A 20,051-nucleotide genomic window follows, 5' to 3' on the forward strand; every position below is an offset into this window, starting at 1 on the left:
ACAACAAAGATGCATTGGAAGAGTTGCCACCTGACTCCACAGACATTGAAGCAGACAATGTTGTCAAGCGATATTCAAAGCGACCAAAACAACTGCAAAACATGTGCTTAGCGGACTACGTGTCTAAACTAGATATAAAATACCCAAAGCAGAAAAGAGGTGATGATGAAGTCAATGATGACGAAAATGTGCAACTCACTGATAGTGATGATGACGACACAGAAACACCAACGGAAAACTGGACAAGAATTGAACTGACTAATGGGATTATCATTAAACAAAGAAAAAACAAAAAGGTCATTCGATACGTGAGGTATAATATCAAAACAGATAGTGAAAACCATTTTCGTGAGAAATTACTGCTGTTTCTTCCCTGGAGACATGAAAACGTTGATTTACTTGGAAGACATGAAACCTTCGAAGATCACTATCATCAGGTGAAGGGAATTGTCGACTTGAAATGTTCTGAATATGAGCACCATGTTCAAGAACTTGATGATGCTTTATTGCGTGCTGAAGAAGATATGTCAGAACAATTTGATAAACTGGCACCTCAGGCACAACAAATCAATGAGGAAGATAAGGAATCTGGAACTACAAACAGTAACCAGTTCATATATTACAAAACCCAAGCTGCTGTTCATGAACACTATGACATTGGCATAGATCTAGGTGTACCAGTGCAGACTGGTGGTTTGCGTGAACAAACATCTTCATTCCTTTCCAATACTGAATTCCTAAATCTTGTCAGAAGATTGAACAGAGAACAAAGAGAATTTTTCACTCATGCACTACACTGGATCAAGACAAAAGATGAACCATTGTATGCATTTTTGACTGGCGGAGCAGGAGTAGGAAAATCTGTTGTTATTAAAGCCCTTGAACAAGCCTTAAGACGATTCCTTTGTTCAGGAGAAGGTGAAAATCCAGATAATTGTAACGTTCTTCTTTGTGCACCAACTGGCAAGGCAGCTCACAATATCAATGGTACCACAATCCACGCTGCTTTCAAAATACTTCCAAACCGCAGTTTTGATACATATACAGTAGATTCCGATACATTAAACACACTCCGGGTTAAATACAGAAACCTCTCTGTTGTCATCATTGATGAAGTATCCATGGTTGGAAACAAGATGCTTTCTATACTGAATCAATGTTTGCAAAGAATCAAAGGAAATTCTCTGCAGCTTTTTGGAGGTGTAAGTGTTATCCTCATTGGTGATATGTATCAGTTAAAACCAGTCTAGGACAGATGGATATTCCAAGACCTACATGCAAATATGGGACCTCTCGCTACAAACATCTGGAAGTCGTTGTTTACAGTTCATGAATTGACAGAAATCATGCGACAAAAGGACGACAAAGATTTTGCAGAACTTCTCAACAGAATGCGGACTATGGAGTCAGATAAATTGTCAGATGGAGACATTGCAACACTGAAATCAAGAATGTTGACACCGGAGGATAAACACTATCCACAGAATGCTCCCCACCTGTACACAACTAATAAACAAGTTGACAATTTCAACACTGACATGTTTGATAGATCTGCTGGTGTTAAAGTACAAATACCTTCCCTCGATACAGTCAATGGTGACTTTTCAAAATCTGTCAAAGAAAGACTTGTCCAGGCGCTTCCTTGTGATGTTAGCAAAACAGCAGGATTGATGACAATTGTACCAGTTGCAGTAGGTATGGTTTATGAAGTAACTGCAAACTTGAACATAGAAGATGGACTTGTCAATGGAGCATGCTGTGTTGTAAAGCACATTGAATACAAACAGGCCAACACTGATAGACCTAGCGTTGTTTGGGTGCAGTTCGAAGATGACAAAACTGGTGTAGAAACAAGAAGGACATATAAGCATTTGCAAACAGCTGACGTATTATATAGCTGGACCCCTATTTTTGATACACAACAAACATTTTTATATAACAAGAAAACATACATCCGCATTCAGTTTCCTTTAAGACCAGCTGCTGCAAAAACAATTCACAAATCTCAAGGTTGCACATTGCAAAATGTTGTATTTGACATGACCAGTTCCAGAAAACAATCACACATGCATTATGTTGCCTTTAGCAGAGTCAGAAAATTGTCTGATTTGCACATACTGAATCTCAATGTCGAGAAAATGTCCGTCGATCCTGCTGTCAGAGATGAGATGACACGGATGTACAAAGATGCAAAGTTACAGTTATGTTACACACCTCCTTATCATCTTCCACCACAGAAACTCAAAGTAGCTTTTCTGAATGTAAGGTCATTAGTTCTGCATCATAGAGATATGCAAAATGACCCAAACATCATAAATCATGATGTTATTTTGTGTGCAAAAACAAAATTGAAACCATCTATATCTGATGCTAGCTTGTCACTTGAGGCATTCAATATAGAAAGAAATGACCAAAAACATACGACCACTCCTCATCACGGGCTAGTCATGTACTCAGGAAATAACATACAATTACATGATGTACAGTCATTCTCTTCTTTTGACTTTGAATGCCTTTCAGCAAAAGTTGCAAAAAACACACAGAGTTTACAAGTCATAGCAGTTTATAAATCACCCAAATGTCCATATTCAAAGCTTAAATCCGAAATACAAGCGCATGTGTTTTCTGTTTTAGATTTTGACAAACCTTATGTCGTTCTTGGTGATTTCAATATCAATATATCGGAAAATAATGATTTTGAAAACTGGATGAATGAAACATTTCATTGTAGACAGATTATACACTCTGCAACAACAGACAACAACTCCACACTTGATCTCATATTTACTAATGTATCAAACCTTGAGTCAAGCTACATTGAATGTTGTTGGACTGATCACAAACTTGTCTATTGTGCGCTTTGATCAATCACAATATCCGAAAAATAGTTTCAGAATGAAACCAGGAACAAAACGAATCTGAGCCTAGTGGCAGAGGGTGGGAGGTGAGGGTAGGATAAAGCTGTGTCAACAATTTCTGCCACTAGGACGAAAGGGTCTTCAAATAACATCCTGCCCTTCAACTACATATTTGATTTTTATTTTTTATTTTTTTTTACTAAAATTCACTGTAGTTAACCCCCTTGCCCATCACCACAACTGATTTAATATGCTTTATTGATGTGTTTATATTTTATATCAGAGACTTAAAGGGACAATTCAGTTTAAGGAACATTAAAATTTGCTCATATATCTGTTCTTCTTAAATATGCTAGATAAGCCCACTGTTGCAGTCTAGAACTACTCGAATCGCTCATAAAAAGTATGTTTACCTTATTAGGTAAAGCCTCCTTTCTAAAAAACTATTTCATCAACTACTCGGTAGTTATCTATTTGATTTGTTTCACTTAGGTAACATTGGGTCATGTGTGGATGTAGTAATTGTTTAATTGCTATACCATTTGGAATTTCATCAGTATTAATTATAATACTTAACAATGACACTGAATTGGTCAATGTTTTTTTTTTATTTATATTTTATAAGGAATACAGAACAATTCATTTATGCCATATTTTGCTTTGTGATTATGTAACACAATTAGCGCCACTGAATTGTGCCTTTAATTTGGTGAACAATGTTGTCACAATAATTGGTTATAAAACTTCTTCATATTTTTTAATTATGAAAGGTGCAGTTAAGTGTTGTAATAATATGACTTGGAATATAACACAATGAACTACTCTTTGATATAATATGACGCCAGCAAGTTGACAAGACAGATGTGACATTGCATTGCAAAGAAGATAATTGTGTTGTGATATTTTTGAGTAGATTATCAGTAAACTCAGAAATCATCTGATTTGAGGAATTTTCCTACAACATCTTGATTTGTGAACATAATAGGAGTATTTATTTAGTGAAATACTGTATTTCATTTCATGTTCATCAAGTACTGTTTGTTACAATGTAATTTTATATGTTATTCACTACTATAAAGTGTGTACTACATCTGTTTCTTTAGGAACATATAACATAAATTACTTCTTTGACCCCTTATGATTTTACAGAAATGTAGTTATAGAATATATAGTCAGATTATTATGTATGGTTTCGTAATACAATATAGTATGTACTTAATGTCATTATCTGAAATACAAAATTCAACTTTATATATTTTGTTAAGTGCCATAACTTGTGCCATATGTATTCCTGATAAGGCTTTGACGTTGTCACATTAATATGTGTATGTGGGTGTGTGTGTATAATAATGTATAATGATGGGCACATGCACTACCCATGGCATGGTTTTAAACTACAATACATGTGTAATTATACTCTAATGCTGCCAAAATAATGATTGAATGATACATATATTAATCTTTATAATACAAAAGTCTGATTATTATGTCAATGATTGATATATTAATCAATATAATAGTAAAGTCTGATTTGCATGTCACTGATGGACATATTAATCTATATAATACACACGTTTGTTTTCTTTGTATATCACCATTCTGCTTGAAATGCTACATAAGTACTATTCTAAGACTTCATCATAAAATGAGGTTATTCCTTTAATGTTTTGAACAAAGTCGCATATAAAGTTTATATCTACAATAATTATTTAGTTCACTCACTATTGTTATTTTTACTTGTCCATTGTGGATAAAGTTTCAAAATATTAAAATATTGAGGACATAATTTGACCTTGAACAAGTTTGTGAAGTTTACATGTAAATAGATGATACTCTTTTAGCTCAAGACTATACCTCTATGTCATCAATCATGATTTTAGAGATACATGTATTTGGATAAAAAAAGCAATTTTCTTACTAAATGTACCTTGTTAATTTTTTCTCTGCTAAACATTTCAATTTTAATTACTTTGTATCTTGACATCAATTTATCTGTTGATATTAAAATATATCTGATATTGCATGTTATAGAAACATATGGCTTGAAATTGCTTTTTAAAGAAAAATAACATTTTTGCTTCACGCAATACAATCTAAAACTATTTTATGAACAGTGAAAATATAGCAGCTTGACCAAAGATTTAAAAAACTTGGTTTTAAGTTATTCTGCTGGTAAGTATTCAAGAAAATGAAGTCCCTGGCATGGTATGAAAATACTTGTAAACTTCTTTTCTTAAGAAATAAGACAATACCAAGAACCTTAGTTTGAACAAAATTATAGCTTTAGAAAAGCTGAACGTCACTGCTATGTCACTTTCTTTAAATGTATGTCAAGATCATGTTACATATAACATAAAACTGATCACTGCGAATGTGTTCACCCATGAAACGCAATTTTTCACTTCAAAAAAGATATTTCACATAAGATAGTCCAGCTTAGCACAAGTACCTGATGGCAGATGCCTTATTTCAAATTGTCATGGTACTTTGATATCTTCGCCATTGAAAATGTTTAAATATCAACTTTCAGATGAATAAACAACTTCATTAACATGGGCCAATTTTCTACATACGTAATATGTACACTCAAGGACGATTATTTGTATTTATTTGTGTTTATTTTAATATATGCATATATTTATGCTTGTAATTGCCTCATATCCTATTCTTATATTTGAATATTTAAATGTCCAAATGAAACACAGATACACTTGTATATCTGTGTTTCTCATCAACTTCATATAATAAATGTAATTTCTGATAAAGCATGTTATTCTTGTGTTTTGTGATAGTGCACATCATAAGAATTAAGCAAATTAAAGGCACACTTCCTTTTCTGAGAAAAATATAAAGGTTTTCTTAAAACATTAATAACATAAGAAAATCCATATCGATAGCCTAATATGAGGTATCAACACAAAACATATGCAAGATTCCCTGCGTAATATATGATAAGTGTGGAGATTCATTTCGCCGTTTTGCCATCTGGCGCAGTAATATTCAACTAACATGCACTATTTAGAACAACGGCAGGAAAATTAAGACAACCTGCGTTATGAACATTAACATTTAATTTATTTGAATTATATTGTTGACAGGGCGATCATAAGTGTACTATTAACGATAAGTGAATAACTTTTGCTACTCTACAAAATTATTGATCTCATTTTGTATTCCCATTTCAAAAATTAAAAGCCGTTTCGGAAACGTACTGGGCCTTTCAGCGCTTTTAAAGTTCACTTTATAAAGCACACATGGGAACTTGATACAAATTTCAAAACACACTCCATAGTGTATGTGTTTGCTACCTTGAAGATAATCTTGGATTTTGATAGCTGAAATTTGTTATTGCTATTTCTCAGAAAGTACTGAAGGAATCCTCAAATTTCACATGTACATTCCCCTAGGGCCCAATGTGTGGATATTACCACGAGCCCTCCAACTCTAGGATGCAGTTTTCAATCCCATGTGGAGCAGTTACCAGGTAATGACTGCTGATCGGTCGTTTTTCTCATGATCCTCTAATTTCCTTTCACCAACAAACCTTGCTTGTCCTTACATGACCCTGGCTGTTAATAGTACGTTTAACTTAGAAAACCCAAACATCTTGCTTAACATCTACTAGCTGCAAATCATCTACAATATGTGGCAAGTCAAATTCTTCATCTTACAGAATACAGAACCAGACAATCACACCCATTCACATTTAGACACATAGCTGCAACCAAAAACATATTCAAACATTCATTTTCCCCACACACAATTAAAAGGACAATTCACTCTCAGAGTATATTAAAATTTGAATATATATTGGAAAAAATCAGTTCTAATACAAATTTGACTGGTTGGTTTTACTATGATATGCCAGGAAAGTCCACTGTAGTGAAATGTATGTGAAATGTTCAAACTCGCTTACTTTCCGCCATTATATATATATACACACATAGTGGTCGGATGTCTTGTATGCCAAACCCTGACCCTTGCCAGTGTTTTGGAATTTCTTCTTCTTCCAATTTTAGAGTCAGACCCAAGAGTTGAGTACATTTGACTCTGCGAGGTGGCATGAAATTTAATATTGCAATTGGTTACATGATTTTATATATATATATATATATATATATGATAAAAACTTCTTCTGTTATGGGTGGTAATAATTGGCAAGGGCAGTCTGAAGGACTTCAAGTCTGTTATACTTGCTACTGAAGATGGTAGGGAGTTCCAGTAATTTCATATCCCAAAAACAGGATTGGAGACCTAAACCTCACTCCCTAAACTCTACCATATTTTTATCTTATACCTATAAACTTAAAAAAAAATAATAACCTGCACCTTCACAATCACTGTATATAACATTACTTTTTTTCAAAATCTAACCTATGCACGCCGCTGCCAATCCACACAATATAGGCTAATCATCAACATGGATGAATTTGTAACACCACATTCGTTCTAAACACCTACATGCATATGTGAAATTTCAGCAAATTTACCTATTTGCTTGGTTGAGCTTCGTAAATCCCAGAATCTTGACTTTCTGTCATATATAGTATAAATATATAAAATAATACCCCTTTATTCAGTATAAGCTTATAGTAATATTATCATTGACAAAACGTCAACCTCCTGTGCTTTCGCTTTACACAAAAAGTGATCGATCGCAAAGATCATAATAAGAGCGCAATAATTGAACCACAACTGTAGGTGTAAGCTTACTAACATCCAAAAATTAAAGATGCTTAATGACTCTGTTACATTAAGTTTCCTGCATACTAACTTTCCTGCTCTCTCGACTTACTGGCAAAGCAAAAACAATCGGAACATAACGTACGACAGTTAAATCCGAGAAGTTCCGAGTAAACCAGAAACTGTATTCCGAATGGTCGTGTTATCATCCGGGTTCTTTGCACGTTTCCCGCGAGAAAAAAATTCAGAACAATTCACACTCGGGAAAATTCACTTGTGAAAATGGCAACAAAACGGAAACTGAGCGACCTCGAAGACACACAGGGCTCATGTACGGGATATATACACAATCTTTCGCCTATTAAAAGAAGCAAGGCAAACAATCCGTACTTTGAAGGAACCATACAGACAGCTGACCGTCAGTATCAACGCCTGGTTTGCTTTGATGTTGCGAAACATGGAACGTTACAAGGTGCAGCTACAGCAAAAACTCCTCTGAAGCTATCAAACATCAAGCAATCACCTAGCCGCTCGGATGCGACCAAATCTGATGTTGTAATAAATCAGTCTTCAACACTTGAATTGAAAATACGCAAATTAGACTTCGACCACCTTGCCATGAAGACAGAAACTACGGGAACCACACCGATGTTGATTAAAACGATCGTCGATCAGATTCCAGAATACAATAAGGTAACTCTTACGCATACATAGACTTGCCACCGATCCTTAATGAATGTTAATTACTAATGCTTTTTGTCAAACAAGGGACACAAAATCTAGTGCTAGAACTCGGATGACAAACTCTGTCAAAACCTGGGTAACTTAAGTAAATCTGGTGTCCAATTATGCACAATAGTCCTGTATTTGAAGGATAAATTTGTTGCGCAAATGCAGGATTTTGTGAAATGAAAATGAATCTAACGCATATGGTGAATTTGTTTTGAAAATTTGTATCAAAAAAGGACGTCATAATTTTTAGATAGCCATATTGTAGTTTTTATTGTTTAATAAAACATAAAAAAGTCTTCATTCGTGAGTAGGAATCATTACCGATTGAAGACTATGATTTTCGTTGTCTGAACCATTAAATTCTATTATTTCACCTTGTCAAACAAGTGACAATATAGGTGCTTTCCATTTACTAAGGTGTATAGCCATTAAGGAAATTTTGTACAAATGTCACGGTTGATTGAATTTTACATGTGTTCTATTTTTAGCCCATAATAGGCAATACAGCTGATTTTGTTTGTGACTTCCACAAACATTTAGATAATGACATTTATTTCCATTTGAATAATAACGCGGAAAATATGTATTTATGATGTTGCCTTGTAAAAAATATTATGCACTTTTTTGATAAACATGCTTAAAACAACTTCAACCGTTTTCATTTCACAGAATCATACGACCATATACAAGAGTGTCCCCAACCTGTCTAACGCATTTATAACTAACAAATGTTTTATAAGTTACTTACATGAAGTTTTTTTTTTTACTTTTTCTCAACTTAAGACATTTTAAGACCAGGACTCCTGATAAATTTTATTTGGTGTGGCCTAAAAGCAATGAAATTTTGAATTTATATCCAGCCCATTTCTGCGCCAAGTGAATCTTGTCTCGATTGCTAGAAGTTAGACACCACATGATCAAAAGTGTCTTGTCGATACCCCTAACATTGCTGGTGTAAATATATATGAATTTATTCACAATTTGGCAGTTGGCCTCCTGTTAAATAAAACACCTTCAGTGATAAATCTACGTGCGCATCCCGAGTCCTGGACTCACAGAATTTTAAAAGGACCCATGAAATTTCTGGGAATGGGTATCTATAACACTATATATATATATATATATGGGACCCATTGTTTTCACAAAAACCATTGAAAAGGACCCACGAAAAATAATCGTACATTGAACACTGACCTTCCAGCTATCATATCATACTCAGTACTGAATATTATATTACATTCAATTGAAAACAATTCTCAATATCTACATATTTATATCAAACTCCATTTAACTCTAATAATTATACACATCATTCTGATTCACAGGTTGCTGTTGTAGCAAAAGTTGCTTCTGTGGGTGAACCTACGAAACAAGAGGTACGCGGTGCACAGATGACAAAGCAAGACATTATCATTGCTGATAACACAGGCTTCATCAATCTCACTGTGTGGAACAACCTGATTCATAAATTATTGGAAAACAATAGTTACAAACTTACTAATCTGACAACCAGAAACTTCAATAGCACCAAAACCCTGACCACAACTCTGGCCACCACCATTGAAGAATTAAAAGAAGTGCCCGATGAGTTGCAAAACGTTGTAAACATTGACATCACCTTAACCCCAGTTTCCCTAACAATTGAGGGGGAAATTTCACAAGTTATGATATCTCCTTCGAAAATGTGCATGTCGTGCAAGAAGAAAGTAGGGGATCAACTGTTCAATGAAAACTCAACCTTCTTTAGGTGCTGCTTCTGTAACATGAAACAGAAAGCTTCAAGCATGAAGACATCCATGAGTGGAACATTGAATGTAACTACAGCAGATGACAAAACACACAAATTGGCAATATTTAATAATGTCTTGACTGCATTTTTAACAGAGATGGACAGAACAGACCTCCTCAACAATTCTAATTCATTAGAAGAGTTCCTCTTGGAACTGGACTCAGTGTCCATCACCTATGGAAAAGACAATGTTGTCCAGAAAATGAACATATGACATGTTAGCTAATTATATAGCTATGCCACACAACCTTACCTTGACACAACTGACCAACCGTTTACTTTAAAATCAAAAACATTTCTTCTTTATGGAGCTGTACTGTGTCTATGCATGATCAATGTTCCTTTTACATTCAATAGTCCCATATAGCATTTCTCTTGGCTGGGAAAGTAGGCCTTTGATGTCAAATATGCTTTGAAGTTCATGATATTTTCTCGTATATGCAGATATTTTCCTACAAAAAAAATCCAAGGTCCAATATGTATGCAGGATCCATCCCCCTAAAAATTCTCATAAATTTCCAAATTGCTACTGAATATTCCCATATTCATGTGATAAATTTTCCTAAGTCAATATTGGAATAAAGTAATTTTGAATAGAATATAATAATTACATGAACAGCAACTTGTCTTTGATGAACTACACATCAGAATGGATGTCAATGCAGAAAAAATGAAATATGAATGCATCTTAACATTTATATTATCTTTCCCACTTGACAATTTTGCTGCTTAGGCATTTCCAAATTCATTGACTCTAGACTCGCACAAAAATATGTACAAATGTCTGTGTATATGAGAGGATAGACCTGTGATATTTTGATATTTGTTTTTTATATCATTTTAGTTTTTATTTTTTACTTTTAACATATATTCTGTAAATGGTTATGTGCAGCCACTTCAATAAACTTAAATCCTAAAATGTACTCTTGATGCCAAAGAGATGCTTTGAATATGTTCAAGGTTTTTTTAGCCCACCATCATCAGATGGTGGGCTATTCAAATCGCCTTTCGTCCGTGGTCCGTCGTCCGTCCGTCCTTCCGTCCGTCCGTCCGTCCTTCCGTCCGTCCGTCCGTCCGTTAACAATTCTTGTTACCGCTATTTCTCAGAAAGTACAGAAGGGAGCTTTCTCAAATTTCACATGTAGGTTCCCCTAGGGCCCTAGTTGTGCATATTGCATTTTGGGACCAATCGGTCAACAAGATGGCCGACTGGCGGCCATCTTGGATTTTGATAGTTAAAGTTTGTTACCGCTATTTCTCAGAAAGTTTTGAAGGGATCTTTCTCAAATTTCACATGTAGGTTCCCCTAGGGCCCTAGTTGTGCATATTGCATTTTGGGACCAATCGGTCAACAAGATGGCCGACTGGCGGCCATCTTGGATTTTGATAGTTAAAGTTTGTTACCGCTATTTCTCAGAAAGTACTGAAGGGATCTTTCTCAAATTTCACATGTAGGTTCCCCTAGGGCCCTAGTTGTGCATATTGCATTTTGGGACCAATCGGTCAACAAGATGGCCGACTGGCAACCATCTTGGATTTTGATAGTTAAAGTTTGTTACCGCTATTTCTCAGAAAGTTTTGAAGGGATCTTTCTCAAATTTCATATGTTGGTTCTCCTAGGGCCCTAGTTGTGCATATTGCATTTTGGGACCAATCGGTCAACAAGATGGCCGACTGGCGGCCATCTTGGATTTTGATAGTTAAAGTTTGTTACCGCTATTTCTCAGAAAGTACTGAAGGGATCTGTCTCAAATTTCACATGTAGGTTCCCCTAGGGCCCTAGTTGTGCATATTGCATTTTGGGACCAATCGGTCAACAAGATGGCCGACTGGCGGCCATCTTGGATTTTGATAGTTAAAGTTTGTTACCGCTATTTCTCAGAAAGTTTTGAAGGGATCTTTCTCAAATTTCATATGTTGGTTCTCCTAGGGCCCTTGTTGTGCATATTGCATTTTGGGACCAATCGGTCAACAAGATGGCCGACTGGCGGCCATCTTGGATTTTGATAGTTAAAGTTTGTTACCGCTATTTCTCAGAAAGTTTTGAAGGGATCTTTCTCAAATTTCATATGTTGGTTCTCCTAGGGCCCTAGTTGTGCATATTGCATTTTGGGACCAATCGGTCAACAAAATGGTCGACTGGCGGCCATCTTGGATTTTGATAGTTAAAGTTTGTTACCGCTATTTCTCAGAAAGTTATGAAGGGATCTTTCTCAAATTTCATATGTTGGTTCTCCTAGGGCCCTAGTTGTGCATATTGCATTTTGGGACAGATCGGTCAACAAGATGGCCGACTGGCAGCCATCTTGGATTTTGATAGTTAAAGTTTGTTACCGCTATTTCTCAGAAAGTACTGAAGGGATCTCTCTCAAATTTCATATGCATGTTCCCCTTGAACCCTAGTTGTGCATATTGCATTTTGGGAGTGATCGGTCAACAAGATAGCCGACTGGCGGCCATCTTGGATTTTGATAGTTAAAGTTTGTTAACACTATTTCCCAGAAAGTACTGAAGGAATCTTTCTCAAATTTTATATGTAGGTTCTCCTACGACCCTAGTTGTGCATATTGCATTTTGGGACAGATCGGTCAGCAAGATGATCAACAGGAAGCCATCTTGAATTTTGATAATTGAAGTTTGTTACTGCTACATATCTCAGAAAGTACTGAAAAGATCTTTCTCAAGGTTCATATATAGTATGTAGTAAAAGTTTGAAAAGCAGGGAAAAGATCCCTCTTTCTGTTGTCAGACATAGATCATTCTTTGGTGGGCGCCAAGATCCCTCTGGGATCTCTTGTTTTTTCTGATATGTGAAAATTTACCTCTTGTTATCGCAATATTACTTCATAGTTTTGTTGTAGTTTAGTTCATATCTTTTAAGATAAAATCATTCCGTCAATGGTTGTAACATTTCTCCCAGCTGCGAAAATTAAATGTGCCTTTGATCAATATGTCCAGGAATATTTTCTTATATATGGCAAAATTTACTTCTGATATTGTTAGTTAATAATGTAATTGTAGTTTTAGTTTATTTCTTTTAAGAGAAATTCATTATGTCAATGGTTGTACGCAATCACATTTCTCCCCGCTGGGAAAATGTGCCTTTGATGCTAAAGATGTTTATTAACTTCAAGAATATTTTCTCGTATATGGGAAAATTTATTTCTGATATTTTTAGTTCATTACATAATTGTAGTTTTAGTTTATTTCTTTTAAGAGAAATTCATTATGTCAATGATATGGTTGTACGCAATCACATTTCTCCCCGCTGGGAAAATGTGCCTTTGATGCTAAAGATGTTTATTAACTTCAAGAATATTTTCTTGTATATGGGAAAATTTACTTCTGATATTGTTAGTTCATTACGTAATTGTAGTTTTAGTTTATTTCTTTTAAGAGAAATTCATTATGTCAATGGTTGTACGCAATCACATTTCTCCCCGCTGGGAAAATGTGCCTTTGATGCTAAAGATGTTTATTAACTTCAAGAATATTTTCTTGTATATGGGAAAATTTACTTCTGATTTTGTTAGTTCATTACGTAATTGTAGTTTTAGTTTATTTCTTTTAAGAGAAATTCATTATGTCAATGGTTGTACGCAATCACATTTCTCCCCGCTGGGAAAATGTGCCTTTGATGCCAAAGATGTTTATTAACTTCAAGAATATTTTCTTGTAGATAGGAAAATTTACTTCTGATATTGTTAGTTCATTACGTAATTGTAGTTTTAGTTTATTTCTTTTAAGAGAAATTCATTTCTTCATTTCTCCTCGCTGGGAAAATGTGCCTTTGATACTAGATGTTTTTAAACTTAAGAATATTTTCTTGTATGTTGGAAAATAACCTGTGATATTGTCACTTCAGTGAAAACTTTTTCCTGGGTAGAAATTTGCTCTTGATGCCAAAGCTTTTAAGATCACGAATATTATTTTTCAATATGGAAAAATTTACCTATGATATCATTCATATTAGTTTATTATTTTGTTATAGTTTAGTTTAATTCTTTTAACATCAATCTCTTGTAACATTTCTCTCAGCTGGGAAAATATGCCTTTGTTGAAATTCACGAATACTCTCTTCTATGTAACAAAATTCACCCGTGATATTCGTAGTTCATTATTATCCCCCGCTTTCCCGAAACAGGATATATTCATTTGAATTTGTCCGTCTGTCTGTAACACTTCATTTCCATGCAATAACAGTAACAAATGTAAACCGATTTCATGGATCATTGACCTTATTTACCAGAGTTATCGCCCTTTGAATTATTAAAAAAGTCATTTTCTGCCATTTCCCTGCAATAAATGCAACAAATGTAAACTGATTTTCTTCAAACTTAGTAGTAGCAATGTTAAATGCCTTAAGGACTCTACCAAGTTAGATTGCAAATTTCAATGGACCTTACTTAGCGAAATTATGGCCCTTTGTATAAATAAAAAAGTCAGTTTCTGCCACTTCCGTACAATAACTGTAATAAATATTAACTATTTTCTTCAAACTTGGTAACACTTTCGATCAAGTCTTGCAACGGATGTTATTTATCAGAGGTCTGGTCCTTTAATATAAAACAAATGATATTTTTCTGCAATATCTGTGTAATAACTAACAAATGTTAAACTAATATTGTTAAACTTTGTAAAAACTTAAATGCCTTTAATAAGTGCTTAGCAAAATTTGATCGCCACTTTTCGCAAATCTTAATTAGCAGAGTTGTGGCCCTTTGATTTAATAAAAAAAAGTCATTTTCTGCCACTTCCTTACAATAACTAAAATAAATATTAACCAACTTCCTTCAAAATTTGTAACTAAGTTAAATGACTTAAGGGCTCAGCCAAGTTCGATCGCCACTTGTAACAAACCTTATTTAGCAGAGTTATGGCCCTTTGATTTATTTTTTCCTGTTTCAACCAAGTTTAAACCTAACCTCAATAATGTTTACCTACAATATGTCCTGAAAGCGAAATATGGAAATCCCACGAATTTGATTGTTTAATTGTACTTTTAGATTTTTAACTTCAGGAAAATTTCCTTGTATGTGGACAAATTAACCTGTGATATTGTCACTTCAGTCAAAGTTATACCTTGGTGGAAACATGTGCCCTTGATACCAAACAGATGCTTTGAATAAGTTCAAGAATATTTTTTCCTATATGACAAAATTTACCTATAATATTTTATATCAGTTCATTATTTTGTTATATTACTTTAATTCTTTTAAGATACATTCACTCTATCAATGGTTGTGCGCAATCACTATTAATATTTCTCTCTGCTGATAAAATGTGCCTTTGATGCTAAAGACATTTTTGAAGTTCAAATATACTTAGTGCTATGTGAGAAGATTTACCTTCGATGCTGTAAGTTCATTTTTTAATTGTAGTTTTAGTTTATAAAATCATTCTGTCATTCGTACTCAAATCCACTTGTGCCATTTCTCACACCTGGGAACATATGCCCAAAAATTACGTCAACAATATATTTAGTTCAATTAAGCATATTTCTCCAAAGTATACAAATTTACCTGCAATATTATTACTTTATCAGTATTTCACTGTTGTTAACTTGTTAACATGTTTTGATAAAAAATCATTTTTCAATTGTTTCAGATACAAGGTATACTATAAGCCCCAAAATATTTTTTCGTAGATGATCTGGTGTGTTGTTTGTTCATTATTTCATTCATTCTCAAATAATTTTATAGTATATCTGACTGTAATAAAACAATTTAATTGAATATAGTGCATCTATTTGTTGTATTTTTCAACTTTACCATCATCAGATGGTTGATTATTCAAATTGCTTTTCATCCATGATCCGCTGTCGGTCAGTCCTTCCTTCCATTCTGCCTTCTGTAACATTTCTTGTTACTGCTATTTCTCAAAAAGGGCTGAAGAAATATTTTCTCAACTTTCATATTTCCCTAGGACACTAGTTGTGCATATTACAGTTTAAAACTCATCAGTCAACAAGATGGCCACCACGCAACTATCTTAGATTTTGATAGTTAAAGTTTGTTACCGCTATTTCTCAGAAAGTACTGAAAAGATCGGTCTCAAATTTCATATGCATATTTCCCTACGGTCCTACTTATGCATATTGCATTTGGGACCAATCGCTTAACAAAATGGCCGACCGGGCGCCATCTTGGATTTTGGTAACTTGTTCTTATTGTAAGAATCGTTATGATAATAACTAAAAAAATAAAACCAGGTGAGCGATACAGGCCCTCTGGGCCTCTTGTTTGAAGTTGGCCCTGACCAAACTTCAAGCATCTGGGTACACTTATTTGGATTTCCGGTATCATTTGAAGTTTTACAATAACCTAGGATACCCTGACATCACGTGATCTTGCTGTAAACAAAACAAAATCAGTTCAATCACTCTCCTCTCAAATCATCATTTTGGACACTTAGCGTTACTGAACTAGTCTAGCCTTAATGTTAATTTGGAAATGACCGTGAAGGCCCTTTGGGCCTCTTGTTACATACCGTATTCGCAATATTCGTTGTAATAAGCGTCCAGGGCACTAAAAATATTAAAAATAATTGGGGCGCTTATTAGGGTATCAAAATTTAAGTTCGATATAAAAAATCTGTAAAAAAAATCGCCATATTATACACTTTCGGTACTCATGACACATTAATCTTTCAAAGTAAAAATGTGTTTTTTCCTCTGAGATACTTTATTACGTCATGATTTACATAAGAAACACTCGCAAGTTCATGTAATATGGGATACAATGACGATGCTATAAGCATCATAAACATGTATAACATCATTAAATCCATGAGATGGGGCTTCTAAATAACTTCAATACTTTTCCTGAAGATGGGAGGGGGCGCTAACTACGGCCAATACAGTATTTTATCTGCACCTTTTTTCTTAAAAGGGATGCTTTCGTGTGGATAAAAAGCGGTATATGCATTGATTTTATATGTGTAATAATGGCTGTTTAATTTACTTTCAGAACCCCCTCGTAGTCCACCAGGCTCTTCCATGCGTCTGTCACCTCCCCACATGCAGGAAGTGATATCACCTTTGAAATGATTGTTGATCATGCTGCACGTTCTTCCAGATGTGAAATTTCTCCCTCAAGATATGATAGTTCTCCATCCAGATGTGACATATTTCTCCATCAAGATGTGAAATTTCTCCGTCAAGATATGATAGTTCTCGATCCATTTAAATGGATAGTTCTCCATCCAGATGTGATAGTTCTCCATCCAGATGTGATAGTTCTCCGTCCAGATGTGATTGTTCTCCGTCCATATATGAAACCAGTGTACCATTGTCATAGACTTTAGTCCAATGATTGTAACATTGTAGACTCAAAAATTATTTTATCACTGGTCTTAAAATTTCAGTACTTTCAGTACTTTGATTTTATACATGTACCTATGGAAACCATATTAACAATATCAGTATAAGTCTGACACTTTTACGACATTGTGTAGGTACACGTGTGCCAAGCACGAGGCGTGACTGCATACTGCCTGGTGATTGGTTAATTTGTCTACATCCGACCCCAATAACCCCAATTACGACCTGTGATTTTTCTGTGATTTTCTTGTGAATCATTGGGATATGAAATACGGCAGTCATTCTTGATTAACGTTTGAACTTTAATTAACAAATAAATAATTAATGATAATTTAATTTCAATAGGAGATAATTTATGTTTTCTTTTCTCTTTGTCTATACTAATTAGGTATTGAGAAATTATTGTCTTATTATCAGTTAATCATGAATAATTATAATTACAATCTGTGCTATAATGTAGAGTTATTTTCACTAGCATTATTTGGAGTTATTTCCCCTGAGTAGTGATCTCCCCTTCTCCAGAATTATCAGTGTCAGAATTAAGATATAAATTAAAAATTGAAATTGAAATTAAAGAGTATAAATATATGTCTAAATGTCAGATATTTTTGTGTAATATCTGGTCAAGCTATCTTTTATGTTCATAACAATTAAAGTTATATTTTTGACTTATGTTTTAATTATCAGACTTCAATTATGCTAATCGAACAATTCTAGCCTCTGTTCTGTTATTTGTGTTTATTTAATTGATAAGTGCTAAGTCTTAAAACAAAGACTGATCTTGTTTTATTTTATTGTTCTACGTATCATGTTTTAACTTTCAAACCATGATGGAGTATCGATATGAGTGCTTTAATTCCAAATAATCTTCCTATTCACAATGATCTATTGTTTTTCTTGAATTTTCAAATTTTTACATCTGTGAGATAAAATCTGATCTTAATATATACATTTATACCTTGTTTTTCAGCAACATAACAACAATTTTAGTCAGAATCACAAAATTAAGTTTGTATGGCCTTGTATTTATACGTAGAGGTAAACACGTTTATATAGACTGTGGTGTATATTGAATAGACTTGACATGTAGACTATCTATTGACTTAACTGTGATAGACCAATATGGTCTGTATATTTTTGTAAATAAACACGACTATCTCATATACAACAAAACTGTGTTGTTATATTTATCATAACAGCAATAAAATCTTTTTTGTTAGCTCACCTGGCCCGAAGGGCCGGTGAGCTTATGTTATGGCGCGGCGTCCGTCGTCGGCGCGGCGTCCGTCGTCCGTCCGTCCGTCCGTCGTCCGTCCGTCCGTCCGTCCGTCCGTCCGTCGTCCGTCCGTCCGTCGTCCGTCCGTCCGTCCGTCCGTCGTCCGTCCGTCAACATTTCCTTTAAACCGCAACTAGTCAAAGAGTTATGGATGGATTGTAACCAAATTTAGCCAGAAACATCATTGGGGGAAGGGGAACAGAACTTGTATAAATTTTGGCTCTGACCCCCAGGGGGCAGGAGGGGCGGGGCCCAATAGGGGTAATAGAGGTAAATCCTATAAATCGCTACTTGTCCTAGAGTTCTGCATGGATTGTAACCAAATTTGGCCAGAAACATCCTTGGGGGAAGGGGAACAGAACTTGTATAAATTTTGGCTCTGACCCCCTGGGGGCAGGAGGAGCGGGGCCCAATAGGGGTAATAGAGGTAAATCCTATAAATCGCTACTTGTCCTAGAGTTCTGCATGGATTGTAACCAAATTTGGCCAGAAACATCCTTGGGGGAAGGGGAACAGAACTTGTATGAATTTTGGCTCTGACCCCCAGGGGGCAGGAGGGGCGGGGCCCAATAGGGGTAATAGAGGTAAATCCTATAAATCGCTACTTGTCCTAGAGTTCTGCATGGATTGTAACCAAATTTGGCCAGAAACATCCTTGGGGGAAGGGGAACAGAACTTGTATAAATTTTGGCTCTGACCCCCAGGGGGCAGGAGGGGCGGGGCCCAATAGGGGTAATAGAGGTAAATCCTATAAATCGCTACTTGTCCTAGAGTTCTGCATGGATTGTAACCAAATTTGGCCAGAAACATCCTTGGGGAAGGGGAACAGAACTTGTATAAATTTTGGCTCTGACCCCCAGGGGGCAGGAGGGGCGGGCCCAATAGGGGTAATAGAGTTAAATCCTATAAATCGCTACTTGTCCTAGAGTTCTGCATGGATTGTAACCAAATTTGGCCAGAAACATCCTTGGGGGAAGGGGAACAGAACTTGTATAAATTTTGGCTCTGACCCCCAGGGGGCAGGAGGGGCGGGGCCCAATAGGGGTAATAGAGGTAAATCCTATAAATCGCTACTTGTCCTAGAGTTCTGCATGGATTGTAACCAAATTTGGCTAGAAACATCCTTGGGGGAAGGGGAACAGAACTTGTATAAATTTTGGCTCTGACCCCCAGGGGGCAGGAGGGGCGGGGCCCAATAGGGGTAATAGAGGTAAATCCTATAAATCGCTACTTGTCCTAGGGTTCTGCATGGATTGTAACCAAATTTGGCCAGAAACATCCTTGGAGGGAGAGGAACAGAACTTGTATACATTTTGGCTCTGACCCCCTGGGGGCAGGAGGGGCGGGGCCCAATAGGGGTAATAGAGGTAAATCATATTAATTGCTACTTGT

The 20,051-nt window shown here is 35.4% G+C and overlaps 2 protein-coding genes across 2 annotated transcripts; both read left to right on the forward strand.

Moving 5' to 3' along the window:
* The first annotated feature begins 1,144 nt into the window (after positions 1–1,144).
* Positions 1,145–5,540, forward strand: LOC138313251 (uncharacterized). Its single transcript, XM_069253777.1, has one exon. It carries the CDS (start codon positions 1,284–1,286, stop codon positions 2,862–2,864), a length of 1,581 nt encoding a protein of 526 aa, XP_069109878.1. The 5' UTR covers positions 1,145–1,283; the 3' UTR covers positions 2,865–5,540.
* Positions 5,541–7,785: 2,245 nt separating this feature from the next.
* Positions 7,786–12,868, forward strand: LOC138313250 (uncharacterized). Its single transcript, XM_069253776.1, has 2 exons — positions 7,786–8,234; positions 9,599–12,868. The coding sequence occupies exons 1-2, from the start codon at positions 7,824–7,826 to the stop codon at positions 10,274–10,276; spliced, it is 1,089 nt and encodes a 362-aa protein (XP_069109877.1). The 5' UTR covers positions 7,786–7,823; the 3' UTR covers positions 10,277–12,868.
* Positions 12,869–20,051: the final 7,183 nt, after the last annotated feature.

Source organism: Argopecten irradians, unplaced genomic scaffold (genome assembly GCF_041381155.1).
Source record: "Argopecten irradians isolate NY unplaced genomic scaffold, Ai_NY scaffold_0620, whole genome shotgun sequence".
Classification (NCBI taxonomy): Eukaryota; Metazoa; Mollusca; class Bivalvia; order Pectinida; family Pectinidae; genus Argopecten; species Argopecten irradians.

Bases quoted from the DNA above. Each gene is read 5' to 3' on its own strand.
- LOC138313251 (XM_069253777.1), top strand. From the start codon at position 1,284: ATGGGACCTCTCGCTACAAACATCTGGAAGTCGTTGTTTACAGTTCAT.
- LOC138313250 (XM_069253776.1), top strand. From the start codon at position 7,824: ATGGCAACAAAACGGAAACTGAGCGACCTCGAAGACACACAGGGCTCA. The intron at 8,235-9,598 runs GTAACTCTTACG...TCTGATTCACAG, and splicing joins AGATTCCAGAATACAATAAG to GTTGCTGTTGTAGCAAAAGT.